Source organism: Mesocricetus auratus, unplaced genomic scaffold (genome assembly GCF_017639785.1).
Source record: "Mesocricetus auratus isolate SY011 unplaced genomic scaffold, BCM_Maur_2.0 Super-Scaffold_100004, whole genome shotgun sequence".
Taxonomy (NCBI): Eukaryota; Metazoa; Chordata; class Mammalia; order Rodentia; family Cricetidae; genus Mesocricetus; species Mesocricetus auratus.
The window spans coordinates 28,661,619-28,689,105 of NW_024429189.1; the positions used below are offsets into that span (position 1 = coordinate 28,661,619).

At 49.7% G+C, this 27,487-nt stretch overlaps 1 protein-coding gene across 9 annotated transcripts in view; it reads left to right on the plus strand.

The window, feature by feature from the left end:
- Nucleotides 1-27,487, plus strand: part of Tanc1 (tetratricopeptide repeat, ankyrin repeat and coiled-coil containing 1) — a 189,412-nt gene that overhangs the window by 149,909 nt on the left and 12,016 nt on the right. For all 9 annotated transcript variants that reach the window (XM_021226566.2, XM_021226573.2, XM_013112615.3 and 6 more), the window contains 6 exons: nucleotides 1,375-1,483; nucleotides 2,126-2,248; nucleotides 9,809-10,045; nucleotides 12,064-12,249; nucleotides 14,443-14,521; nucleotides 26,748-26,881. In XM_021226566.2, coding sequence (XP_021082225.1) covers nucleotides 1,375-1,483; nucleotides 2,126-2,248; nucleotides 9,809-10,045; nucleotides 12,064-12,249; nucleotides 14,443-14,521; nucleotides 26,748-26,881 — 868 coding nt within the window. The remainder of the gene's footprint in view (nucleotides 1-1,374; nucleotides 1,484-2,125; nucleotides 2,249-9,808; nucleotides 10,046-12,063; nucleotides 12,250-14,442; nucleotides 14,522-26,747; nucleotides 26,882-27,487) is intronic.

Sequence of the window (27,487 nt, forward strand, 5' to 3'; positions counted from 1 at the left end):
CGCTTTGCCCTTTTTGTTCACGCGTCTTCTGTTTTGATTTCCGTTTTTGCAAGGGCACCTCCAAGATTGTGGTGAGCATTTCTCGCAGGGGGTGCACAACTTTTGGCAGATTTTGTGTGATGGTTAGAGGTGTTGGTAGTTGGAGATTGAGCATCACTGGTGAAGAGCCGTGGTGTGACTTGGTGAGAGAGCTTGACACAGAGAGAGAAAAGCTCTCTGGGCTTCCGGAAGTAGAGGAGAATTGCAGGGAAGGAGGTTAGAGATAGCAACAGAGGTGTAGGGAAATGAGGATTTGGGGGGAGGCTACTAGGCTGGAATCCTGCATCCTAGGGGTCCCCTGCTGCTGGCTGTAAGGAGACAGAGAGGAGAGGGGAAGGTGAGTAGTTTGGAGTCACTACCACAGGAAACGCGGGTCTTGTGGGGAACATCTCGAGACAGTGTAATCCACAGGGAAGGGGAACTCAAAACGCAAAGGGGAGGAAGTAGGATTGTTTCGTTGGCACTGCTTCCTCCCTTCTCCCACAGATCTCTTCTTTGCAGTGGTTTTCCGGCTGAATTCCATTGTGGTTATATGTATCTTCTCCAGTCGCAGAGAGCCCTGAAGGGAGGTGCCCAGTGTTGTTCTCCCACAAGCCCAAGCTCCTGAGTCAAGTAGACTGCCTGTTGCTGGAGTTTCTTTTGTCCCGCCAGGTCCCGCCACCCTCTTTTCAGCCCCAAAGAAACATGCGGATGCTATATTAATTATTAAACGGTTGTCCAATGGCTGGGGCTTCTTACTGGATAGCTCTCTCTTTTAATATTTTATTTATTTATTGTATATACAGTCTTCTGCCTGCATGCCAGTGGAGGGCACCAGATCTCCTTCAAGGTGGTTGTGAGCCACCATGTGGTTGCCGGAATTGAACTGAGGACCTCTGGAAGAACAATCAGTGCTCTTAACTGCTGAGCCATCTCTCCAGCCCCTGGATAGCTCTCTCTTAATTATTAACCCATCTCTATTAATCTATGTATTTCCACATGGTCTTGGCTTACCGGAGAATGCCCAAGCCTATTACTCCTTTGTGGTCTATGTGGCGTCTCTCTCCTCATGATCTCTCTCTGCCTCCCTTTCCCAGAAATCTCCTCGTCTCCTAGTCCCGCATATGTTCCTACCTCTATTGGCCAAACAGTGTTTTATTCATCGGCCAGTGAGAGAAACATATATACTGCAGAGTAAACATCACTTGCCGTCTTTGTAAAGAGGCTGAGAGTTCTGTGTACTCATGCTGATGCCCCCAGATGACAGTTCGGGGGCAGTGTGATGTCCTCACCCCGGGGCCTGTGGTGTGCTGGGATGGGATCTCTTGTCATGAGCCTTTGTATTTCTTGCCCTAGGAACGGACATGCTCTACTGGCGTTCATGTTCTCTCGGCAGGAAAGCAAGCTGAACCGCCAGCAGACCATGGAGCTTGGCCACCACATCCTGAAGGCACACATTTTCAAGGTGAGGTGTGCGTGAATTTTGTGGTGTGAAGATTTTAGGCAGGTCTGTGGGCCCTTCCTTCATTCCCTACTGTGTCATTATTAATCAAAGAACTCCAGTTCCATGTGGCCTGTATCTTTTTATACCGCCTGGGTTCTCTAACCCTGCGTGTTTCTCAAAGTGAGTTTGATGTGTGCCCCTTCCTCCTGGATTTCCTGTCTAGGTAGATGTGTTCAAAGCCTTTATCCAGTTTGAGGATTTTTTTTTCCACTTGCAAAGTACCAAGGTTACACTGGTGAGAATACTCTGTCAGGAGACACAGCGCTGAGCTTGACTCTTATTTATAGCGCCATGGGCCTTTACTGGCCCCTTTCTTCATTATGGACCTTTTATCACTTACTGTCCTCTGATTTCCTTCTGCAGAAGGAAGCTTTCTCCTTGTCTCTCCCAGGTGTGCATACAGCTCACAGGGCCACGGGTTAGGGCTCTCTCCCAGGTGTGCCACGGGCTGTGACTTCCTCACCATGAACTGTGCTCGCAGGCAGAGGGCTCCTTCGGTGGGAGACTCTATCTACGGCAGGCCTCTGGTGGGCAGACTCGCTTTCAGAAGGGTGCTCAGCCGGGAGGAGGCTCTCACAGGCGTCTGCCTTTGATTCTTTCCAGGGCCTCAGTAAGAAGACTGGGGTCTCCTCGAGCCACCTGCAGGCCCTGTGGATCGGTTACAGCACGGAAGGGCTGTCTGCTGCCCTGGCCTCTCTCAGGAATCTCTACACCCCCAATGTGAAGGTGAGCAGCCCTCTGCAGGGAAGCCTGGCCTATCCTCCTCTGCCATCCTGCCAGCTGAGACTCCGGGAGGGCAGGGGAGCTCCTGGTGATGTCTTCCCCAAGTGCTCATCACACCCTCCCCCCAAGGGGAGATAGGGTAGATGGATCCGCTGACTTAGCACGTAGTGACCGTTGCAGAGAGGATGGGGCCAGCAGGTAGTTCACAAAGGAAACCAAAGGTCAGAGAGCTTTGCATGGAAACTGAATTTTTCCGTGTCCTGAATTGCCATAGCAACCCAGCTCTTCATGGATCATATGAAATTAAGCATTGGTCACACAAAACAATGGGTGTCAGACCGCTACCTGCAGGTTCCAGGGACACATACACGTCTGGCAATGGGAGGAGTAGTAGGTGGGCAGCACGCCGCGCTGAGAACGTCCATGCACTGTGAGTTTTCCTATTGTACTGTTCTTGCTGTAATCTTGCAGATAGATTTTCCTTCCCGTTTGCAGATTGTATACCACAGTCTTAGAATCAAAGTCGCACCTTAGACCAGGTCTGGTTAAGACCGCACAGAAGTATCCAGCCGCAGGTCACAAACTCTGGGGCTCTTTCCCAGGGGACTGAGACTTCACTGTAAGTCACTACAAAGTGATGATTGCACCCGCTCCCTCACAGCAAGCCAGAGGAAGCAAGGCGTGGCTCAGTTTACAGGTGTCTGGCATTCACTTCATCTCAAGAAAGGGGCCGCATTGTCCCAGAGATGGAGACATGGGAAACACTCCTGGGCCCCTTAATACGTCTTCTCCCAGCCTCACTTGCTCACTGTGCCCTCAGAATACCTCCCTTGGCCGTGGCTCTGGAGTCTGCGCTGTGCAGCCCTCCCCATTGGTTAGAGGTGCTGTGCCTTCTTCCCGTCCCTGTTGAAGAGTGAGGTTGTCACATGCCAAGGATTGTGGGCATCGGGAAGGACCTAGCGGTGGTAGGTAGATGACCCAGAGCCCTGCTGGCCCCATGTAGGACCTTGATGTAGGGCAGAAGAGGGTCTGTTGTTTCTGGGTGGATGCAGAGTGTTTGCAGTGATTAACATTACTAGCTGTGTCCCAGGGGCCTCCCTGCTCCCCACTGCGGTTCTTCGGCTTGATCACGGCGTCATCTGGAGACCGCCACACTGAAGTAGATGATAGAGCTGTGTTCTGGAGACCGTCACACTGAAGTAGATGATAGAGCTGTGTTCTGGGGAGACCGTCACACTGAAGTAGATGATAGAGCTGTGTTCTGGGGAGACCGTCACACTGAAGTAGATAGAGCTGTGTTCTGGGGAGACCGCCACACTGATGTAGATGATAGAGCTGTGTTCTGGGGAGACCGCTACACTGAAGTAGATGATAGAGCTGTGTTCTGGGGAGACCGCCACACTGATGTAGATGATAGAGCTGTGTTCTGGGGAGACCGCCACACTGAAGTAGATAGAGCTGTGTTCTGGGGAGACCGCCACACTGATGTAGATGATAGAGCTGTGTTCTGGGGAGACCGCCACACTGAAGTAGATAGAGCTGTGTTCTGGAGACCGCCACACTGAAGTAGATAGAGCTGTGTTCTGGGGAGACCGTCACACTGAAGTAGATAGAGCTGTGTTCTGGAGACCGTCACACTGAAGTAGATAGAGCTGTGTTCTGGGGAGACCGTCACACTGAAGTAGATAGAGCTGTGTTCTGGAGACCGTCACACTGAAGTAGATGATAGAGTTGTGTTCTGGGGAGACCGCCACACTGAAGTAGATGATAGAGCTGTGTTCTGGGGAGACCGTCACACTGAAGTAGATAGAGCTGTGTTCTGGGGAGACCGCCACACTGAAGTAGATAGAGCTGTGTTCTGGAGACCGCCACACTGAAGTAGATAGAGCTGTGTTCTGGAGACCGTCACACTGAAGTAGATGATAGAGTTGTGTTCTGGGGAGACCGCCACACTGAAGTAGATGATAGAGCTGTGTTCTGGGGAGACCGCCACACTGAAGTAGATAGAGCTGTGTTCTGGGGAGACCGTCACACTGAAGTAGAGCTGTGTTCTGGGGAGACCGTCACACTGAAGTAGATGATAGAGCTGTGTTCTGGGGAGACCGTCACACTGAAGTAGATGATAGAGCTGTGTTCTGGGGAGACCGTCACACTGAAGTAGATGATAGAGCTGTGTTCTGGGGAGACTGTCACACTGAAGTAGATAGAGCTGTGTTCTGGGGAGACTGTCACACTGAAGTAGAGCTGTGTTCTGGGGAGACCGTCACACTGAAGTAGAGCTGTATTCTGGGGAGACCGTCACACTGAAGTAGATGATAGAGCTGTGTTCTGGGGAGACCGCCACACTGAAGTAGATAGAGCTGTGTTCTGGGGAGACCGTCACACTGAAGTAGATGATAGAGCTGTGTTCTGGGGAGACCGTCACACTGAAGTAGATAGAGCTGTGTTCTGGGGAGACCGTCACACTGAAGTAGATGATAGAGCTGTGTTCTGGGGAGACCGTCACACTGAAGTAGATGATAGAGCTGTGTTCTGGGGAGACTGTCACACTGAAGTAGATAGAGCTGTGTTCTGGGGAGACCGTCACACTGAAGTAGAGCTGTGTTCTGGGGAGACCGTCACACTGAAGTAGAGCTGTATTCTGGGGAGACCGTCACACTGAAGTAGATGATAGAGCTGTGTTCTGGGGAGACCGCCACACTGAAGTAGATAGAGCTGTGTTCTGGGGAGACCGTCACACTGAAGTAGATGATAGAGCTGTGTTCTGGGGAGACCGTCACACTGAAGTAGATGATAGAGCTGTGTTCTGGGGAGACTGTCACACTGAAGTAGATAGAGCTGTGTTCTGGGGAGACTGTCACACTGAAGTAGATAGAGCTGTGTTCTGGGGAGACCGCCACACTGAAGTAGATGATAGAGCTGTGTTCTGGGGAGACTGTCACACTGAAGTAGATAGAGCTGTGTTCTGGGGAGACTGTCACACTGAAGTAGATAGAGCTGTGTTCTGGGGAGACCGCCACACTGAAGTAGATAGAGCTGTGTTCTGGGGAGACCGTCACACTGAAGTAGATAGAGCTGTGTTCTGGAGACCGTCACACTGAAGTAGATGATAGAGTTGTGTTCTGGGGAGACCGCCACACTGAAGTAGATGATAGAGCTGTGTTCTGGGGAGACCGCCACACTGAAGTAGATGATAGAGCTGTGTTCTGGGGAGACTGTCACACTGAAGTAGATAGAGCTGTGTTCTGGGGAGACTGTCACACTGAAGTAGATAGAGCTGTGTTCTGGGGAGACCGCCACACTGAAGTAGAGCTGTGCTGCGGGGCCTCTGCATGTTCTCTCCCACCAGGCTCACTCCTAGCTCTCGCTGCTTTTGTGCAGGCTGAGCCTTGCGTGCAGGTTTGCGTAAGTGGGTCTGTAATGCAGGAGGAGCGGCTCACACTGCTGTCCCTTGTCCCAGGTAATGCTGCCTTTCCAGATGGAGTTTTCCCAAAAACTGGCTGGCTCTAAATTTAGATGTCACATAAAGATAGCTGCGTTAGGGATTTTTTTTCCACTTGGGTTTTGTAAAATTCAAGTTTAGGTTACTATATAACATTGGTCATCTTTCTGACTATAGCAGTATAATTTTTGGCTTCTCCATAGAATTAATAAAGTATTAAAGAAGAAAAGGAGTAAGCTGGCAATGTCTGTTGACACTAAATGGATTCGTGGGCATAGACGGTAACGTGCGTAGGCTGTACGTGTGGAGAGGAATGAATGGGAAATGTTAAACTCTCCCGACAGTGGGTTTTCAGGACAGCCTGGCTTCTCTCTCCAGACTGTCAGCTTTCTTTTAACATGCTGGCGAGTTTGTGTTGGTCATTTTTAGTTTGTTTTAGAAAATCCCCGTGTTACCTACCTCTGCCCCATCCCCAAATTTATGTAACTTAGCTCTAGAATCTTCTTGTTTTGTCTTTGTAAGTCTTTGATGAGGGAGAAAATGGTTTTCACAGAATATTGAACAAATTACAGTAATTTAAAATTATGCATGCAATTAAGGAACTGTTTTTAGAGAGTATTAACTGTTGTCATACAGGAATGAATGTCATTTTGAAAATAATTGCAGTTTGCCACTTGGGCAAATTAAAATGACTTGCTCTGAAATGAGTGCATAGTAATTTTGGAAGTGTGCTGGTGCTAGCCCTGTGGCCTCTGCTCCTGGGCCAGAATCATGCCAGCCTGTCCCCGCATGGCCCACTGGGATCCTGCCCAGCTGGTTGTTTTGCGCGAATGTTGTCGTATGGCTGGTCCCAGCCCCCGCATGTAGACACAGGAGCCTTTGGCTGCTGATGCTTTGCTCAGCTGGAAGGAGAGGAGACTGGGAAAGAGGCAGGGACTTGGCCAGGCCCCTGGGTCGGTTGTGCTCTGCGTCATAATCCATCAGGACACATAATGGCCCCGCTTCTGTCAGCCTAGAGCTGGTTGGCACTTCTCCAGGTCCCTATTGTCAGCGGTGCTGGGCTACCTTGTGTGTTTTCATAAGTTGCTAGGTGGTACTGCCACCTTCAAGTGTTAGCTAAAGAGACCTCCTGCGGATGGGCAAGCCTGCATTGGATGAGTCATCTCGTCCCTTCCTGTGGGCCACCACACGGTATCTGCTACAGCCCTGCTCTGTGGCAGCAATTAGCGTTTGTGTCCTGAGCTACTTCTGCCCTGCCCATTTCGAGCCCCTGACTTCTCACCTCTGAAATGGAGACAACAAAACACCGCCTCCCAGTGATGAATGTGCTGGCAGCGACAGCTCTGGGGAAAGTGCCTGGCTTGTGTTGTGTGCCCAGGTGAGTTGTTTTGATTGCTGCTCCTGTGGCTCTGGAAACTGTGACAACACCAGGGCTGCTGACTCCTGGGAACTTTGAGACGGTGGCTGGGCTTCATGTAAGGCCTTCCCTCCTGCTGCTTGGTACTGTGGATTGTCTTGGGGTACATCCAAGGTGGGAGCTAGATGGGCCTCCAGGTCTGTAGGTCTCACTCTGAAGACAGCGCAAGGGTGATGGTAACAGCAGCTGCTACTGTTTATTTGACACTTTGGGAATACTGAGTGTGGTGCGCTCTCTCTCTCTCTCTCTCTCTCTCTCTCTCTCTCTCTCTCTCTCTCTCTATCTATCTCTCTCGCTCTCCCCTCTCTCCCCCCTTCTCTGATTCCCTTCCTTCTCCCTCCCTCCCTCCTTGGGGGAAGGTGTTCTTATTTTTGCCATTCACTGCTCATCTTTACAATCACCAGGGGAATGGGTGCTTTTGTTCCCATTTTTCAACTGGGGAGCAGAGGTTTGGAGTGCAGAAGGATGGAAGGTCACCTGATTCTGTCTGTCTTAGTGTATCTGCAGGGACATGTGCCACCTGGCGTGTGTACAGCCCTGCTTGCCAAGCGCATCCTCTCGGGAGCTGGGTTGCCAGAATCTCGAGCCTAAGGTCCAGGCACTGGAAATTTTGAAGCTCTGGGTGACTTCAAGTGTGCCACGTGGTTGAAAAATGAAGAGTAAAGATCTACAAAGTGGCAGGGTTTTAAGTGGTAAAAAATATAACAGTGCAGCAAAGAAAAAAGAAAAAAAGAAATGTGTTTCACCAAAGCAGATGAAGTGTTGAGCTCAAATTTCAGCAGCATGGAGACACCTTAACATTTCATACTTTGGGTTCTAGCATGTCGAGACACCACCATGGACTGTGGTTTCCCCTCCCTCTGGTTGTATTAATCCCCTGTTCCTACAGTTTGTAAATATTCTATCCGCTACTCCGTGGATACACCCCTGAACCACCCAGAATTTTAATAGTCCCGTCTCCTTTCCGTATCTTTTAATGATCCCCACGTACCTCTAGTTAAATAGATGATGTCGTCTCTGGGGTTTTCAGCCTAATGGTCAGCCCTGAGAACCTGCCAGGGCTTGGCAGGGAGAGTGGCGGATGCAGGTTGGAGCTGTTGAAAAGGACCAGTTGAAGAAATGCATGGGGCATCTCAGTAGGTGTGAAAGGGCATAGTCTTTTTTCTCACAGTCTGGAGATGTGAAGGAGGTTTGTATAGTTGGAGGTCTGCATCTGTTCAGTGATTTTAATGTGCAGAACCGGAACTTGCCCTGATGTCTGGCAGGTGTGTGTGCAGTGGGAGCAGCAGAGGATGTGCTGTTGGTGGGCAGGTGTCCCAAGGACACACAGACGCTTCTTTGCGTTCTCTCGTCCTGCAGGAACGTATTCTTGTCGAGAAAAGAGACTGTTCATGTTTTCTTTGGGCTCTATGTCACTGTTATGATTCCATCCTTGATTATTATTTCATTGTTAAAAATGGCAGCGTTTCTCTACTTAGTGGCTTGTCAAAGTATGTCTCCTTCACTACTAATGTCACTGTTAGCTGGAAAGCATTGAACACGTCCCACCCAGGAGCTGGCCCCAGGATAAGAGCACTCTTTCCTTTGGCAGAGTACCTGGGTGGATTCCTAGCACCTATGTGGTAGCTAGTAACCATTTATAACTCTGCTTATAGGGGATCTGATGCCCTCTTCTGACCTCTGTAGGCACCAGGCATGCAGGCAAAACATGCACACACATAAAGTTAAAATAAATCTTTTAAAAATGTGTCGTGTGGGGGATGAGGGAGGAGAGGGTACTGTCCACATCAAAAAGACATTTATTTTCTCCTTCAATGAACTAAAACTCTGTAATAGAAAATTTAACATCTGCCAGGCAGTGATGGTGCACGCCTTTAATTCCAGCACTCGGGAGGCAGAGGCAGAGGCAGGTGGATCTCTGAGTTAGAGGCAGCCTGCTCTACAGAGTGAGTTCTAGGACAAACATAGAAAAACATTGTCTTTGGAAAAACAAAAGAAAGAAAATTTAACATCTTACCCATTTTGAAGCAGGTGACGTATATTCACATTTCCTGTTGTAAGTCTCTAGAACTTTCATCCAGTAGTTCTCTTTAGTTATTAAACGCTGGTTTCCCCTCTGCCCATGCCCTGGAAGCCATGTTCAGCTTATGTCTGTGTTTGAATCCTTTGGGTATGTCCTTTATGGTAACATAATAGTATCATGTGGCCCTTGTCTTTTTGCTTATTTAGCATATTGTATATCAGCCTCCGCTGTAGCATATCTTAATTCCTTTCTGAGCCTGACTCTCTCCACTGTTGGCACGTGCATCTCTATCCATCCTTCAGCTGTGGATCCTGGGCTTGCTTCCGTGTCTCAGCCTTCATCAATGCTGTTGATGGCAGCCTGGGGTGTGCACATTTCTTCAGGGTTCTGCTCTCAGTCTGCTGCCTCGCACTGCAGTTCTGTTTCCCATTATTTGGATGAACGTGGGCAGTTCCCACCAGTGAAGATGCACATTACACACGCACGCACGTGCGCGCGAGCGCACACACACACACACACACATGCACGCACGCATGCGTGTGCATACATATTTGCTGCAGGTACATTCTAGACTTGAGGTCTGTTAAAAATAAGAAGTTGTAGATACTGCCCTTCTTCCCAGATGTTGTTGAGACTAACGTGTGTGAGATACTAATTTTGTTGGGGTGCCTTGCCCAACAGGTGAGCCGGCTCCTGATTTTGGGAGGGGCCAACGTGAACTACAGGACAGAAGTGTTAAATAACGCCCCCATCCTATGCGTCCAGTCTCACCTTGGCCACGAGGAAGTTGTGACTCTACTTCTGGAATTTGGCGCCTGCCTGGACGGGGTGTCGGAGAACGGTATGAGCGCACTCTGCTACGCAGCTGCTGCAGGCCACATGAAGCTGGTGTGTCTGCTGACCAAGAAGGGGGCAAGGGTAAGTAGCAGCCTTCTTGCCTTGGAGGGTGACGCCAGGGTGGGAAATACCTTCCTTTCTTCACTGGGATTGTTGACCCTCAGCCAGGCTTGGTGGATTTCAGTGTTGTCCAGGGAAGTGAGTGAAGAGATTATAGGATCAGTGTAGAAGGTCGGGAGCCCCAAGGAGAGAGGTAGCTATGTGTGCCTAAGCTGTGGGTCTGCTTGCTCTTGTACCAGACAGATCCCTGGCCACTGAGTTTAGTCTAGAATCTGACGTGGCGCCACGGTTGTTTAGAAGATTTTTGTTGTTGTTGTTGTTTTTAATTTATTTAACTTTATTTTATGTGCATTGGTGTGAAAGTGTCAGATCCCCTGGAACTGGAGTTATAGACAGTTGTGAGCTGCCATGTGGGTGCTGGGAACTGAACCCAGCTTCTCTGGAAGGGCAGCCAGTGTTCTTAACCACTGAGCCATGCCCCTGTTTAGAAGATTTTCCAGAAGTTTTTTTTTTCTTCCTACACATTGTCTTTGTGTGTCTGTGCGCACACTCACATGCCATGTGACACTGAGGAGTTCAGAAAACAGTGCCCTGGAGGGAATTGGTTCTCTCCATCTACTGTATGGGTTCTGGGACTTAAACTTGGCAGGAAGTACCTTTCCCTGGTTGAACCATCTTGCCAGCCCTGTTGGAAAGATTTTAAATGTTTACCTCACACCACCCCCAACTCCCCCTTCTTGTCCTATTTCATTTCATGATTCTTTTAAAACAATCCCATGAGCTCTTTGGTTCTTAGACGTCATATGCTTGAGCTGTGGGCACTGCCTAAAATCAGTTTTGCTTTTTCCACCTGGAACGCTGGGCCTCTGAGGGCTCTGTTTCCCACCTGTCGGTGAATCCCAGGAACTGTGCCATGACACTGGCGTGAGCCTTCAGCCAGCCATTGCTATTACCATGAGATAACTCCCTGCTCCTTGACACATTAGTGTAGAGCTGCGAGGCTCCCAGATGAAGTGAGATGCACGCTAAGCTCAGCATAAGCCCTCTTTAGCTTCCTGTGTGCATATACACAAGGCACAGGCAAGTGAGCCGGCTGAGTAACATCGGGGAAAGCACTGCTAATTGCCTTTTGCCTGTTTAGTTAAGTTAGGCTTACAGTAGGTACAGAAATGTTGTTGTTGTTTTGTTTTGTTTGTTTGCTTGCTTTTCTTCAAAGCTCAACATTTGGGACATCTGGACCTGAGCTCCAGTTTTGGGGTGCATGCATGATGGCTACATGGCACGTGCCCCGATTTCTGGATACCAGCTGTCTCTTAGCTTTCTTCTGAGGCCAGTGGTGCCTCTTATGTCACAACTGAAAGCTTGCAGGAAGAAGCTAGCTGTCGTGTTGGGGGGACTCGTACAGAGTCTCCAGGTGATGAGGAAGCATGGCCCCTAGTTGTGCAAACGTGTCAGAGCTGGGCCCTTTGCTTTTCTTCAGGGCTAGGACCCCCACATTTAGATAAGGCATGCTGGGGTGCCTGCCGCCATCACACATCTCTTCCGACTAGCTGGCGTCTCCCAGCTTTGTGACTTTCATTTATAAGCTGGTGTGTGTCCTGGGCCGTCTCCCTGCACGTTCTCCTTCCTGTCCTCCTTCCCTTAGGTCTGTGTTCTCTAGACCCTTTCCTTCTTTGGCTCCCTGGTTCAGTGACCAAGGGTCTCCGGGCAGCCTGAAATTACTTCATCTAAGTACCCCACTGGGAAGCGCGGGGCTTTGTCTAAGGGTTCAGTCCCTGAGCTCGGTGTCGTTTGCCGAGATGTGCGTGTGACGAGGCTGTCTTGTGGTTCCTGGTCCTCAAAGGGAACCTGAGGCCTCAGCGAGTGTTCTTATCTCAGTGAAGGGAGTCAAAGGCTCAGTGCTGTCCAGAAAGACAGGTTGGAATGTGAAGTCTTGTTCTTTTGCAGAAGCATGAGCTTGCTTATGGCCTTCAGGGCAGTCAGGCTCTCAGGCTAGAGGAGACGCTCACCCTTGCCTTTCCCGTGCTTCTGCTCCCCAGGTAGACCACTTGGATAAGAAGGGCCAGTGTGCACTCGTCCACAGCGCTCTTCGGGGCCACAGTGACATTCTCCAGTACCTGCTGAATTGTGAGTGGTCAGCAGGTCACCCGCAGCCTGGCACGCTAAGGAAGAGCCAAGCCCTGCAGCAGGCACTGACAGCAGCGGCCAGCATGGGCCACAGCGCGGTGAGTGGGGTTGTGGGGTTGCTTCGTGAGGTATGAGACGCTGTAACCCAACGTCATTTGTTTGGTCACGGCCTTCTAAGCTGAGAGCCACAGCCACAAAAGAAAGTGGAGATCCAAGAAGTAGCTGCTGGCTTGGCTAGTAACTAGTGACCTTGTCCTTGCTGTGAGGGAGGGAGGGAGGGAGGGAGGGAGGGAGGGAGGGAGGGAGGCCAGCCCATGGTCTCAATCGTGTGCGTGGGATGGGCAGAGCGCTTCCCTTCCACGCAAGAGCTCTGTTGGGTGTTCATGTTTCTCTTCTCCCTCCCTCTCCTCTTCTGCTTTCTCTTCTACCTTGTTCTCTTTCCTCCCAGCCCTTTGGGCTCCTTACAAACTTGAGACAATAACTACGTGGAGTCCTAGTTTGAAATCACTCTTGAGTGTGTGAAGGGTTTTTAGTAATGAGCCTGTGAGAAGGCCCATTATTCGAATTTGCTGCACCAAAGGGGAGATTCAGCACAGCGTCTCTTTCTGGTAGGTGTCACTAGCTTTAGGTTTGAGGATTTGACTGTCATCAGCTGGCCCGTTTCTCCGCTTTGGCTGTGAATATAACAGCAGTTGCTCCCACTTTGCTGTGTGTTTCTCAGTCTGTGTTATCTTTAAGCAACTGGAGTTGCCAATATTTGGTAATATTCTCTCCCAGGAATGCCTGAAATTTGAATGCCAAGCTGGCTGCCTGGTATTTGGCACTCACACATGATGGCAGATGTACATATAAGCATGCATTGCTGGCTGGCTAATATTTGGTATGCATAAATTACAGTGTTAAATACACATATCTGAAAATGCGGCTATTTTCTTATTTTATTTGTCTTGATTTTTTAAAACAAGACCTCACGTAGCCTAGTCTCTGGAACTCTCGATCTTCCTGCCTCTCCCTCCCAAGTGCTGGAATCACAGGCGTGGGACTCCAGCATGTCATCACTGGGAGGTCTGTGAGCACATGCACACCCACACATGGCACATGCCCGTGTCTGGAAGAGATCCTCTTCTTAACTCATGTCACTACTTAGGAGCTGGCCTGGAGAACACTAAGCGGAAACTGTTTTGGCATAACCAACAACCATTTCAAGCAGAAAAGCAGGATTTCTTAGTCAAAAGTCCCAAAGAGGATATTAATTCCCTAATGTCATCACAGCAAATGGCCACACTCTGAGTGACTAAAGCACAACACAAGCTTGATCTTAACGTTCTGGGGGGAGGGGCAGAAATCTAAATTTAGGGTGAGAAGAAGCCAGGAGAGAGCCTTCCCTGGCTGTTCTAGCTTCTAGAAGTCGCCACCTTCCTTAGCTCAGATTGCTTCCTTCATCTGGAGTACGCAGCCCCACTCACTGCCCCTGTTCCTTCCTCGCTTGGCCCAGATTCTTCCTGTCCAGTCCTTCGAGTGTTATACCAGGTTTGTGACAGACTGTATACCCTGACATTTCCACATAATCACTCCATTTCAAGGTCTGTGATTTCTTCCTGCCATTCAAGGAGCACCCACAGCTTCTGGGGATTAGGAGGAGACCCAGTCAGCAGACCGCAAACAATATAGACTGGGAGCCTGGAAAATGGCTTTGTCGTATTCTCCTGTCATTCAGGATCATGCTGGCTCTGGTCCAGGGCACAGATACTTTATCTCCTCCCAGGAGCAAGCTTTCCTGCCTCTAACTTGTGACCTGCTCTGCTCTTTGACAGGAAGATGCCCAGAAGGGAGAGGGACAATACTGTCAGCAGAAAAATCATTCGGATAATATTAAAAGAGATTTTTTTTACTGTAACAAGTATATATCACCTTGTTTTCCTTCCGTGTGAAGAATGCACTAATGGTGATTTATGCAGCAACTGCACTTTCTGTGATCCAGTGGACCCTTTGTTGATTACGCTGGCATATTTGGGTCATGTCGGAATTCATTAGAATTCTGAGTACCTGGTAGCCCTGAACAGAGTCGCCGGAATTCACTGAGATTGTTTTATTTTTTTTCTAATTCTCCAAGTGAAAGTGTGAATGGCATACAAATTATGCTTGAAAATGGTTTTCATTCTATTTTCTCTACTTGTGCAGCACACGATAATAATGGTTAAAAGAAACAACACTCTCTCCTTTGATGTGTGGGCTATAATAAGCACCTATTGCTCTGAGAGCTCATTAAATCACCTTGCCACATCTGACAGGTAGTCCAGTGCTTGCTGGGAATGGCAGAGGAACATGAAATCGAAGTCAATGGCACCGACACGTTGTGGGGAGAAACAGGTAATTACGCGTCCACTGTTTGTATTCAGGGGCAGCTTGCGAGGTGTCTCAGCCCCACTGTGGTCCTGATTGTCCTAAGAGTGACTGGTGATGCATGTAGTCCTGTTTTTATTTTGTCACGAGGTGTTTGGAGCTTACACTTGCAGTTTAAACTTGCCAAATGAGTAGTAAAACTTCCCTGGAAGCAATAAAAGGGACTCATTTTGAGTTAGAGCAGCAATTACCACGCACTGGAGGAGCATCCGATGGAAATACCTTAGTGGGGCATTGGGTTTGCACGTGTTCTGACCTACCTGATCTTCATCTGATGCCCACCAGGACAGCCAGGCAGACTCCCTTTATCAAGGGAATCAAAGGTGCTCGGGAGGGAAGTATGACTTGCTCTGCCTTGTTTGTGGAATGAGGATAGGACTCAGGTCTCATAGCACCATCTAAAATACTGAATATAGTCCAAAGTCCCTTTCTATTGCTCAGGGGAGGGGGACTGCAGGACTTAGTGGGGAGAAAAATTAATATTCAGATTAATGAAGATGCTGCTGCTGCTCTGAAAATTTCCGTTTGACAGATGCAACTAAGATGCTTAATAATATGCTTCCCAGCTTTGTCCACGATGCATGTGATGCCCATTTCTCTTGTACAGATCTGTTCCTAATGCTTCTGAGTTCTTTCCCAACAAAGCAGATGGTGGTGTGGAGAGTTTATTAGCTAGCTCACACTTGAGAGAAGCCTCAGAGATTTTCCTGGTAGGAGTGCGAGCCTGCCCGTCAGAGCCACATGGCTCGCTCCCTCTAGGAAGTCACCATCAGCTGACTTCATAGCTCTTGCTGTGGACTGAAGGGGGGAATGAGGCATGGCATGAGCTGCAGAGAAAGTTTGGACTCCAGATGGTGTGGATCAGTCCTGAATGTCTGTCCCCTCCCCATTGAGAGTCTGCCAGTTGGTTGAGACACTTGAGAAATTAAAGACTTCTCACTTTAAAAAAACAAAAACAAACAAACAAAAACCAAAAAAAAAAAAAAGAAAACACAGTACACATTTATTATCTCACAGTTTGTGAGAGTCAGAAGTCTAGCCTCTGCAGGGCTGGATTCTGTTTCAAGCTCTCACCCACCCATAATCTAGGTATTGGTTTGAGCCAAGTGGTTGTTGACAGGATTTATCTCCTTGCAACTGTACTTGAGTCTGGTAAAATGCCACAGAATTGTTTGGCCCTTCTCTCATAAGGCCTCATGCGCACTCCTCAAGCTTTGTGGCCTAGAAAGCAATTCTTATAGTCATTAGTAAGATTCAGGTGAATTTAATCAGCCAAGAGGTTTTTATTTGGGCATTTTCTTTTGTTTATTTTTTAAGAATTTCATGCAATATGTTGATTGTGTCCTCCTTCCTTATCCTTTTCCAGAACCCTCCTTCACCCAACTTCCTACTTTCTTTCTCTCAAAACACAAAAGTGTGTGCTTGTGCTTGTGTGTGTGTGTGTGTGCGTGCGTGCGCACAGAGTCCATTTCGTGTTGGCTGACTACTCCTGAGCATGAGACTGGCCCTGGAGTGTAGCTTGGTGTCCCTAGTGTCACTTCACTGAAGAAGCTGATTTTTCTAGCAGCTATCAGTTACAGATAGCTTCTTGCCTAGGGGTGGGAATTTGGGAGTCTAAGTTGGGTTTGGGGTGAGGTTCAGTGTGGTTCTTGTCTCAGGACCCAGTAGTTGGTGGGCTAGCACAAGTTCTTGTTGGAACTCTGGGATCAGGGATCAGACTCCAAGCAGTCCCCGATCTTTGAAGTTAGAGATCTGGGTGGTAGGCAAGAAGTTGGGGAAGGGGACTGACCTGTTCTTGTTGTTGGGGACAGGTTTGGCTGGCCTAGAATTCACTATGGAGACAAAATTATCCTCTAGCTTGCCACAGTCTTACTGCCTCACCATTGTAAGAGTTAGGATTTAGGTGTGCGCCAAGAGTTCTATTGAGATCATTTTAAATTTTAACATTCAAAATAAGGAAAGGTAAGGGCGGCTGTCTCTCAGACTGAGGGAGCCTCTGTGGCTCTCTAGAAACTGAGCATTGGTAAAATCGTGGTGGTACCATTGCTGACATTTCCTTTACCCCTGATAACCACTGTCTGCCCCAAACCTTCCTGCCTTGCCCAGCTGTGCATGTCAAAGGGAGTGGCCCAAAACCTTGTATGGCATGGTTTAGATGAGAACATCAGCAGATACCGCGCTGGCTGGAGGCTGAGGTCTGTGCTTTGGATTTGGCTATTGGGAATGAGAGATCAGTGGAGGTAAAAAGCAACATTCCGACTTAGTGCATCCTGTAATGACAGTGACTCAAGAGTCAGTGAGTTAGTCTTCATCATCAAGCTTCCTCTGTAGGCAGCCGAGCCCCTCCGTTCCTCAGTGTGTGTGGGGTGCACTTGAGTCTGGTCGTCCCTCAGTGTGTGGGGGGGTGCACTCGAGCCTGGTCATCCCTCAGTGTGTGTGGGGTGCACTCGAATCCGACTGTTTCTCAGTGTGTGTGGGGTGCACTCGAATCCGACTGTTTCTCAGTGTGTGTGGGGTGCACTTGAATCCGACTGTTTCTCAGTGTGTGTGGGGTGCACTCGAATCCGACTGTTTCTCAGTGTGTGTGGGGTGCACTCGAATCCGACTGTTTCTCAGTGTGTGTGGGGTGCACTCGAGCCTGGCTGTTCCTCAGTGTGTGTGGGGTGCACTCCACATGCTGTTTGGTCCTCATCACTGTAGGGACTCTCAACAGTGAGAGTGGTTGCTTGGTTGGTTGGTCAGTGGTTTGTTTGGTTCTCATTCCTGAGTGTTCTCAGTAGTGCTTTGTATCCAGAATGTCCCAGAGTGTTGGGCCACAGCATAGGCCAGGAGTCCAAGAGGTAAGTCCTATGTAGGGTGTGGGAAGGTAGCGGAACAACTGAGTGCTTTGTATAGAGAGAATATTCTCATTATTTCTCCTGGAGCCCTTGTATCTGTTTACAAGTCTGACCAGTGTAGATTTAGTTAAACAACTTGGCTTTATGGTGTTGGCCGGGCTTATAAAGGAGGTTCCCATGTCTGTTTCAGGCTTACCCGCCCATCTGTGAAGGGAGGGTGCACTGTTTTCTATGCAGTGTCTCTTCCTGTTTGGCATGCAGTGTCTGCTCTCACAGTAGTGAGATGCTCAGTTGGGTGGGGGGTCAGCTCCTGTACAAAGTTCCCCACTGTCCTTTCTGGACAGACTCCCGTGTACCTTCTTCACAGTGTCCAAGTGTTAGCATCCTGGTCCCTACTGGTTGTCTGGAGTGATGACCGTTCTCAGCCAGTGAAGGACTTCATGGGGTGGGGTAGTCAGGAGGAGGCGTGGTCCTGTGCCGTTCATGTTGAGCGTCCCGTCTCACTGCTTAAGGTCAACGTGTGTCATCATGAAGGAGCTGGCTTGGAACACACTCTGTTCCTCTTCAATGGTGTTTAGCCTGGACACTGCAATGAACTCATAGGTTTTAGAAAACTCCAAGTGCCTGCTGATTTGGGGAGCACAGGTCTTAGAAAAACCTTCCTTTTCGTGAGGCTGCGCTTCTTGTCTGCCCGGTGTTTAGAGACAAGCCCTTCAAAGTGAGTTCTATGATTGAAATAGCTCTGACCTGCTGCCTCCCCCCTTTCTCTTAATCCTCTCCCTCCCCCACTTCCTCCTCGCCCTCCTCCTCTTCAGTGTTAGCAGAACCTGCACCACCCTTGAGGCTCCTGCTCTGTGACACCCACAGGCTGTCAGGCAATGATGGTCCCACAGTTTGTGGGCAGCCCGAAACATTGCGTGAGCCATCAGCTGCCCATTATCTGTCTCAACATGCCACAGCCATGACCAGTCAGTCCTGGTTCCCACAAAGTGCCGCCTGAAATAGTTACTGTTTCCATGGCAGTGTTTAGTGTGAATCAGCCCAAGCAGAAATGACCAGGGACACTTAACTGGTGACCTAATGCTTTGCTGTGGGAATTGACATGCCATAGCTGTCTCAGAACACAAAGAACTGAGTACCTTATTCGATTACTTTAAAAATGGCTAGTTGCTTATTTGAACTTTATCTTTGCTTTTTAGGTGGGGTGAGGGTGCTTTTAATAAGAATTTCTATTTAAAGCTTGCTGGTTTCAGTTTGGTCCACACATACAAGTTATATATGTATTATGTATATACACACACACATATATGTGCATGAGTGCATACAAACATGCATACGTGCACGCACGCACGTGCACGCGCACACACACACACACACACACACACACACACCTTGTTTAAAATGCATGGGGCCAGAAATATTTCGAATTTGTGGGTTTTCCAGCATGTGGGATATTTTCATAATGGATGATGCTCCAAAGCTCTAAAACTTGGAATATTATGCTAGTGTTTTTGAAAAGTTTCATGTTTTAGATTTGAGGATTTGGGACATTCACCTTTATCCATTCCCCTTAGAGCACAAGGCTAGGTGGAAGACTAGGAGAAAAGAAAAATGCTTGCCCAGTGCTTTCTTGGGTCTGTGGAGCATGTGTGTGAAACTGACCAAGAGATATGACACACCCTCCCTTCTTTTCACTGATGCCGGATAGGATGTCCCGCACGTGACTCTGTCCATCTGAGCTTGCGCTCCGCTGTAAGGGAGAGAGGGCAGGCGATAAGACACATCTTCATGCCTTTAGTGAAGTATGCCTTCAGTGTCTTGGCAGGTAGCTGGGTCTATCTGGTGTGAACACCCTCAGCTTTGGGAGTGACAGCTGTTTGAAGCTGTGCTCTTCATGCAGATTTTTAGAGGAGCAAAGCGCATATGACATAGGATTAATGTCATCTATACTTAGGAGATTGTGTATAGGCTGAATTTATGTTTTTTACAGCACACATTATTCCCATCATTTGAAATAATATTCGAAATTATTCACATTATTTGAAATAATACCAGAATGGGGCCAGAGGGAGGCAAGACTCAGATCCAAGAATCAGCTCAGATGGGTGTGCTTGCTACACAGTGGTGCTGCTGTGCTTTAAGATGTGCTGTCATTCTGGCCTCGGGAACCTAGTGGCAGAGTGAGAAGGGGACACAGCCATTGCAGGCAGTTCTTGTTGTCCATGGGAGAAAGCAGGGCAGATCTTTTTCTTTTTTTTTTTTAAGATTTATTTATCTATTATGTATACAGTATTCTGTCTGCATGTATGCCTGCAGGCCAGAAGAAGGCATCAGATCTCATTTTAGATGGTTATAAGCCATCATGTGGTTGCTGGGAATTGAACTCCGGTCCTCTGGAAGAACAGTAAGTGCTCTTAATCTCTGAGCCATCTCTCCAGCCCCAGCAGGGCAGTTCTTAAGGAGCTCAGAATCGTTCTGGTCTTTTCCTTCTAAGGACACCCACAAGTCGTTATTTGGTGAGTTGAGTGTCATTAGAGCTGACTTCCTAGAGGCAGCAGGGAAGGAGCCAAGAACTCAGATGACAGCCAGGCTCCCACTTCTGTATGGCCTTAGGCAAGCTCATGAACTTTTCTGGCCCTCTCATTCTTCATTTGCAACAGATCAGAAAAGCACTTGCCTCCCAGGAGTTGCTTGTGTCTGAAATGGATTCGTGGAAAGGGCATAGAAAGCCCTTCACATATGGCGTAGTATCGTTAAAGTGGTTAGCGGGGCTGGTGTATTGCTCTATATCTTAGTAATAGTAACTAATCATAACTCTAGCCACATATAATAGCTTTGGAATGTCTGTGAGCTGCTGAGTCCAGCAAAACACTGCGGGTAGGTTCTGTTTGATCTCGGTGAGCACACTTTGTGATCACCGTGCACTTTCGAGAGGCTGAAGGAGCTGAGTTACAGAAAGACGCACATTTTACCCGGGTAACAACGTGAATCCATGTGGAAGCCAGGAATTTAACCTGGCCGATAGATTCATCTGGATCCCTGCTCACAAACAAGACAGAAAGACCTTGCCTTGGGAGGTGGTTCAGTGAGGAAAACGCTTGCTCTTTAAGCACAGGACCCGAGTTTGGATCCTCCGCACTGCTGTACACGCTGGGCACGGGGGCATGTACCTGTAACCCCACCCAGTGCTTGCAGATGGGCGCGGGGAGGTTCTGGAGGCTTACTGGGCAACCGTTCTCACCAGAATGGTAAGCTCCAGGGTCACCGAGAGGCTCTGTCTCAAAAAATGGGAACGGTAGAGGTCATTACATTTGAAGTTGACCTCTGGCCCCCCCACACATGCACACAGGCAAGCACACGCATACACGCACATGTGAACACAGGGTGAGGTGTCTAATAAAGAAGATCCATAAGTCTGTGGAGGTCACTTTGGATTTTCTGTATGTGATGTATGGAAGACCGCTGTTTGGTATGGAGGCGTGGCCTCTACCACCTTCTCTCCCGTCTTCAGGCCGGGCCTAAGAAGCCAAGGAGGGGAATGAGCATCTGCGGCCTGATCCTCAAGCTGAACCAGCCTGGACCAGTGCAGTGACACACACTTGTGCGTCTGAGTGACAGGTCTCTTAAAGCATTGTGTAAACAGCCCTGTTGATGAAATGACTGTGTTATTAGCAAGTTGTCAGGAGTTGTTTCTTTTTTTTCTTTTCTTTAAAAAAACAAATCTTTGCCTAGAGAACTTCAGTATGTAGAAGATTCTTCCAAATGATCCATTTTTGCGGTGCAAAGAAGTGTATCTCAGTGTTGTTTTCAGTGAGCTCTGTCAGGTTTTTCTTCAAATGAACATCTGCCATGACGAGTCTGCGCATGCTCAGAAGACAGCACTGCTGAGGTGAAATTATTCAGGATTGTCAGGATAGGGTATGTGCCTATTTTCACAGTATAATCACACAGATGATATCTTGTTAAGGGTTTGCCAAGTTAAAAACCGCTCATGTGCTAGCCACTGCTCATGTGCTAGCTTCGGTGCTGCGTGCGCACGTGGACTTGTGGGGGGGCTGGGGGGGGTTGTTCCCTTTCATATGTCTTTGTGTTTTGTTGGGCCGAGACAAAGCATCAGTCCCTCTTCCCCACCCTGTGTCTTTCCTGCCAGGGCCTCCACGCCTTTTTACCTGGTCAAGCCAAGTTCACTGGCCCTCATTAGAGCTGAGGCCAGGGTTGGCTTTCTCAGCAGGATGGTTGGAATTCCTGAGCACAGCTTGGTTTGTGTTTGTTTGCTTCCGAATATGGGAATTGGGTACCCTGAAGTCCTTGTGGCCCATGACACTTGAGATGCATCCTCTCCTGGGGAGTTGGTGTGATGAGGCTAAAAATAGTCCCTCTGGGTAGAAGAAGAAAGAAAGCCTCATCCTGTTGTCTGCCATCATGGTGTCTCCTTAGACTTCCTGAGCCAGTTTGAGACTGAGCAAAGTGGACCTGTGCTGACAGGCTCTTAATCCCCAACTGAAGTGCCCAGCACATCAGGCTGTGGGGAAGGAAGGTGGAGTCCAACCCTGCCGCCAGGGCTGGCAGGACACACTTGTCAGCTTGTCAGCTGCTCTGACTTTCGTTTCTCCGAGGGCTGGCGAAACACACAGATCCTATTTTTAGTTCAGGGCTGTCTGATGTGTTCCTGTTGAAAGACATCAGTAGCAGCTGCAACAGAAATGCTGATTTAAAGGTCCCGTTGCTCACAGGGAGGAAGCTTCTTCCCAAAATGAAGGAAGGCAGTGTTTAGTTGGTGGGCCACTCAGGTCTCATCCAAACGCAAGGCTGGGCTCACTTCTTTCCACGGAGTCCTGTGTCGCTGTGTGCAAACACACGCGTGTGGCCCTGTGTGCCCTTCAATCCCTTTCTTCTTAGGTGGGTACAGCCAGGGAGGGAGGAGGACCATCCCTGAGTGAAGGAAAATTCCAGAGCAGCAGCTGGCACTGGGATGTTTCATGACCCGCTTGCAGGAACCCTGCTCAGATCAGTTCAGATAATGTGTTTTATAGGAGAGGAAGACAGTACTGTTTTTATACTTTCATAACCCCTGGGGTAGGGACAGACGCCGATAACTAAAGACGTGGTCATGGGAACAGAGCATAACAGGGTGTCCTGCCCTGGGAAGCCCACGGCTCACAGAGGCGGGTTAGACGGTGGTTCAGACGCGGGCATCTGACTCAGCCTTCGGCACAGGCCACGGGACACACAGGCAACCTGGGCAAGGCCAGCAGGTGTGAGGTTTCCGTGGCTGCTTCTCCAGATATTCTGTCTGGCCCTCCCTGGACAGAGGAGATGCCTGTCAAGGGAGAATTCCCTTAAGGTCAGCTTCCCACATGAAAGGGGCAGCTCACGTGTACTCGGAACCTCTTCAGTATCTGCGTTTCTCAAAATGCAGTGTAGCTTCTCTGCCAGGGGCAGATCTGGGTGTGTGGTATATGCTGATCTTCTACAGTGCGAAGCACCATGAGCCCCGTCTCTCAGCCATCATGAGCACCACCACCGCCATCATTGTGGCAGGAACAGGCTGTACTGGGGGGTTCCCCGCAGCAAGGATGGGGACTGGCTTAGAGTCTCATCTTCTGGTTTGGACCACCTTGGCCACTGCTTTTGTGCATCAGCGAGTAAGACTGACTTGGGTGCTTATCTTTTATGTGTAAGTTTGAATGTCTTCTCCTCCTTAGGGGCAGGGGCCTGTTTGTATCCCCTGCGTGCACTTGCAGGAGCATGCATGGACATGCACGTGTGCACACACGCACAGAAGGAAGAACTTCTTTGATAAACCAGAGAAACATTCTGGAGATGCTTTTGGCTCTGTCTTAATCAGTGTTCTATTGCTGTTAGAGGCACCATGGCCATAGCAACTCTTATAAAGGAAAGCATTTAATTTGGGCTGGCTTACAGTTCCAGAGGTGTTCTACTATTACCCTCATAGTAGAAAGCATGGCTGCACGTGAGCAGACGTGGTGCTGGAGGAGGAGCCTAGCGTTTGACATTCAGATGCACAGGCAGCAGGAAGACAAGAGAGCCACCAGTCCTGAAAAAAAAGTCAAAGCCCACTTTTGGTGATGTACTTCCCCCTGTAAGACCACACCCAGTCCTTTCAAATCCTGCCACTCTCTGGCAATGAAGGATTCAAACCTGAGTCTACGGGCTCTTCAAACAACCACAGGCATGTCACTCTTGTCACCCTGTCAGTGTGCTTCGGTGGCCTTGATGTTAAAATCTAGTAATAGCAGATGTAGTCGAGGGCATTGTGCTTATTACTCAGTTTCTAATAGTTAAGATATATTTAAACGATTAAACATCTGATGAACCTGGGACTCTTCACATAAGTCTGGCCAGGTTTGACTACTTAACTGCACACGTGAGGAAACTGTCTTGGTCAAACGCAGAAATACAATATTTTCTGTCTCATCCTGAAACTCCTGCATTTTGGAGTACCGCTGCTCCATTCTGGACCCCTCGGGCCTCTGAGTCCTAGGAGGCTCTGTGTGCTGGCCCGCTGTACTTTCTGCTAGAGCCTGTAATTCCTGCCTCGGTGTCGGCTCTTGACTTTTTACAGGTTCTGAGGCCAGCTAGACCATAGCTTGGAGAGCGGAAAAGTGTCCTACTTCCTGGAACAGTGTTCCACCACAGAGGCCAAGGCAAGCTGTTAGGATGTGCTGTGCTCTGTAGAAAAGCACAGTTGCTTCAGGTGTTAGACCATCTTACAGCCATCAGATGCTAGCCTACGAGTGCTCACGGTCAGACCCGAAAAGACTAGTGTCAGCTGCTAATCTGCTACCTCCTCTGGTCCCCTGACCGCTCCTTCCGTGCCATCTGCTGCAGAAACAACCAGGAGACTTGAGGTCGATCAGAACGGCGCCCCTTGAACATACTTGCTGGGGAAATGTGCTGACCTAGGTGTGTGTTTCTGAGTGAGGAGGAACTCAGCAATGAGCAAGAATGGCCTGATCCTCGCTTCCCCACCTGATGGGGTGCTGCTGATGCAGGCACAGTGCCCTGACTGACGTCCACACTCATGCCTCGGGCTCAGGGCATAATGAGAATTGTCTCGACTTTCTGGAAGGATAGGGAACTGTGTGTTCCTGGTGTCTTCTGTACTTCAGATACTAGGGCCCCCAAGACCAGAGTTTCCCCCTGGTAATCTGCTCCTTCCCATGACTCCTGCCTCACTCCTAACTTTCTGAATAATGCTGGGAGTGGAACGTCAGCAGGTGTCAAGCCCAGCTCTCTGGTCTGCAGCGTGTGTGTATCTGTATCTTTGCATGTCTGTCTCGTGGTTAACCTTGGTCGCCAGAGCCATGCTTAGGGGAAGCTGGGATAGTTGTGAGCAGAGGGCAGAGGTTTAGGAGTCAACCCTGGCTGAAGGCGTAGTATTTATAGAGGGCCCCAGGAGGAGCAAGCGTCAGCCAGCCGCGTGCGAGAGGCCTGGAGAGAGAGGTACAGGCAGACTCGCGTGGTGGAAAGCAGCCTTCCTGGGCACAGGCTTCCGAGGTTCTCGTGACCACACCCCCAGCTCTGCTGAGGAGGCAGAGCGTAGGGCCTGCCCTTTCCAGAAGGAGGGTCAGAGGACCCCTCTTCAAGACGGCTCTTGCAGAATGGGTTTTTCCCGTGTGTTCTTTGCTGTTCGTTGAGTTGAATGTGCAGGACTGGCCTGTCTTAGGTGTCACTTAGGTGCGGGGCCTGCATTTTCATCGACGTGTGACGTTCCCGCCGTGTGGCAGCGTTGTTCACTGGTGTCGCCCACCGTTGATGGCAATGTGGGCAGTACCTGGCTTGAAGCCATGTGAAGAATGCTGCCATACAGCTGCACATTCACCTGGCCTGTTGGCCGGCCACTGTCCCCTGCCATCATCCCCACCAGCGAAGAGCAGGCGTCCCCTCCTTCCATGTCCGTCTCCCAGTTACCTCCGTGGCTGAGGAGGAGGGGCACTTTCCAAGTGATCACCGGCGTTGACTTTGCTCGATTGTGAAGGTTTCCCCTCCTGTAGCCTGAGAAGTCTGCCCCTTTCCCTGGTTCAGAGGAATCCTGCTGTCTTCTGGAAGCTGGAAATTGAGGGTATATTTAAAAACATTCCAGGAAGGCATGAGAGAACGGCACCAGCAGCCATGCTTCGGCGTCTCCTTCCTCCTGGCAGCAGGCGGCGGCTCCCTGACGAGCATCTGGCCTGTGTGGCTCAGAACCATGCTGCCCCCTTGTCCCGCTGAAAAGCCGGTATCTGGGCCTGAGTTGCCACCGATCCCTGCTGTTGTCCTTTCTTGGACAAAGCAGAAGCCAGGCTGCGGGCGAGTGGAGGTGGCACAGCCGGTCACAATGCGCTTTGCCTGCGGTGCTGCGTCCCTGCCACTGTGGCACTGGTCTGTTTGTGATTAACCATCCCCAGGACCTCCCTTTCTGTTTTATAACGTTCAGTCTGACTTGTTAAAAAGGGTTTGCATCCCAGCAAGGCAGCAATGAGAGGGTGGGCACTGTGGTCATCTCAGTCATTCTTTCTATTAAAAAAAAAGGCTTTATTTGTTTTTGTGTCCGTGTGTGTGTGGATGCCACAGGAATGTGGGGCCCATGGAGGTCAGGAAAGGGCATTGGATCCTCTGGAGTGGGAGTTAAGGTGTCTGTGAACAGCTTAATATAGGTGCTGGGAACTGAACCGGGGTCTCCTGGAAGAGCAGGAAGAGCCCTTTGCCACAAAGCTGTCTCTCCAGCCCCCCCCGTAATTATGTTTCATTGAATGGACTCTGGCTTCAGGCTAAGAGGCCAGATTTGAGTACAACGCTAGTCTGCTTGTAATCTACCATGTTCTGTCTCTTGTAGAAGAAAACAGGGGTTTGAGCATGCCAGGCCAGCTGATGTATCTTTGCCCTCATGGCTCTAGGAGTGTAGTTTGCCTTGAGCTGGGGACCTCGTAGGAGAGCTCATACATGGCTGGCCTCCTGCTGCTGGCTGTCCACTGGGAGCTTACTTGAGACTGTCAAGAGCATGCAGCCTCCATTTTGTCCTTGTTGATCTCACTCCAGAGCCGCTCAGTCTTCCTCATAGCTTGGCAGCTGGCTTCTAGGAACAAGCATTCAAGGGCAGCCCAAGTTGCCCATGTCCAGAGGCCCAGGCATTAGCATAGGGCCACTGTGCTCTGCTGATCACAGATTTGGGGGGAGCCTGTGTGAGCACACTCGCGCACGCGCGCGCACACACACACACACACACACACACACACACACACACACACACACACACACACACACACACACACACACGGCGGTGGTAAGTCAAGGCCCTCGAAGCCCTTGCCCTGGACCCGCTAACAGCTCCCTCTGCCTTCCCCTTCTCCTAGCCCTGACCGCCGCTGCCGGGAGAGGGAAGCTGGAGGTCTGCGAGCTGCTGCTGGAGCATGGAGCTGCTGTGTCTCGGGCCAACAGGAGAGGGGTCCCCCCTCTGTTTTGTGCAGCCCGCCAGGGGCATTGGCAGGTACTTGCGGGCCCCTAGATGCTTCAGGAACAGTGGGTGGGGATGGGATTCACTGTGCCACCCCTGGCTTCTTCCTCTGTTGTCATGGCTGCTTCTCAGAGGCAGACATGCCAGACGAGTACAATCAGCGAGGGGGACTGAACAGAAGGCTGGCAGCCACGCCACGCCACGCCATACCTCGCCACCACACACAGTAAGTAGTTCTTAACTCCAGGAGGACTGAAGTACAGAGGTAGACGGTTCACCATGGCGTATCTGATGGTTATTGTTTTGTAACCTGTCTGTACAACATATCTGAATAATAGCCGCCAGGGTACTTCTTGGAAGAACCAATATTACGCCATCTTTTAACACAAGGGAACCAGGGCATCGTTGCCCCACAGCTCCTTCCTTCGTTTTTGAAACAGTGACCACATCTCTACCCACACTCAACGCCATGTTACACCTGCGTTGTGCACACAGACTGCCTCAAGGCCACTCATGACACAGTGTCTGTGACTAGCCCTCTGCCTGACACAGTGTCTCCTAACTGACAAGGAAGGTGGAAGGGATTTGCTGACACATGGAGTGAAAGCAGTAGGAATATGCCACTCTGTCACTCTGGCA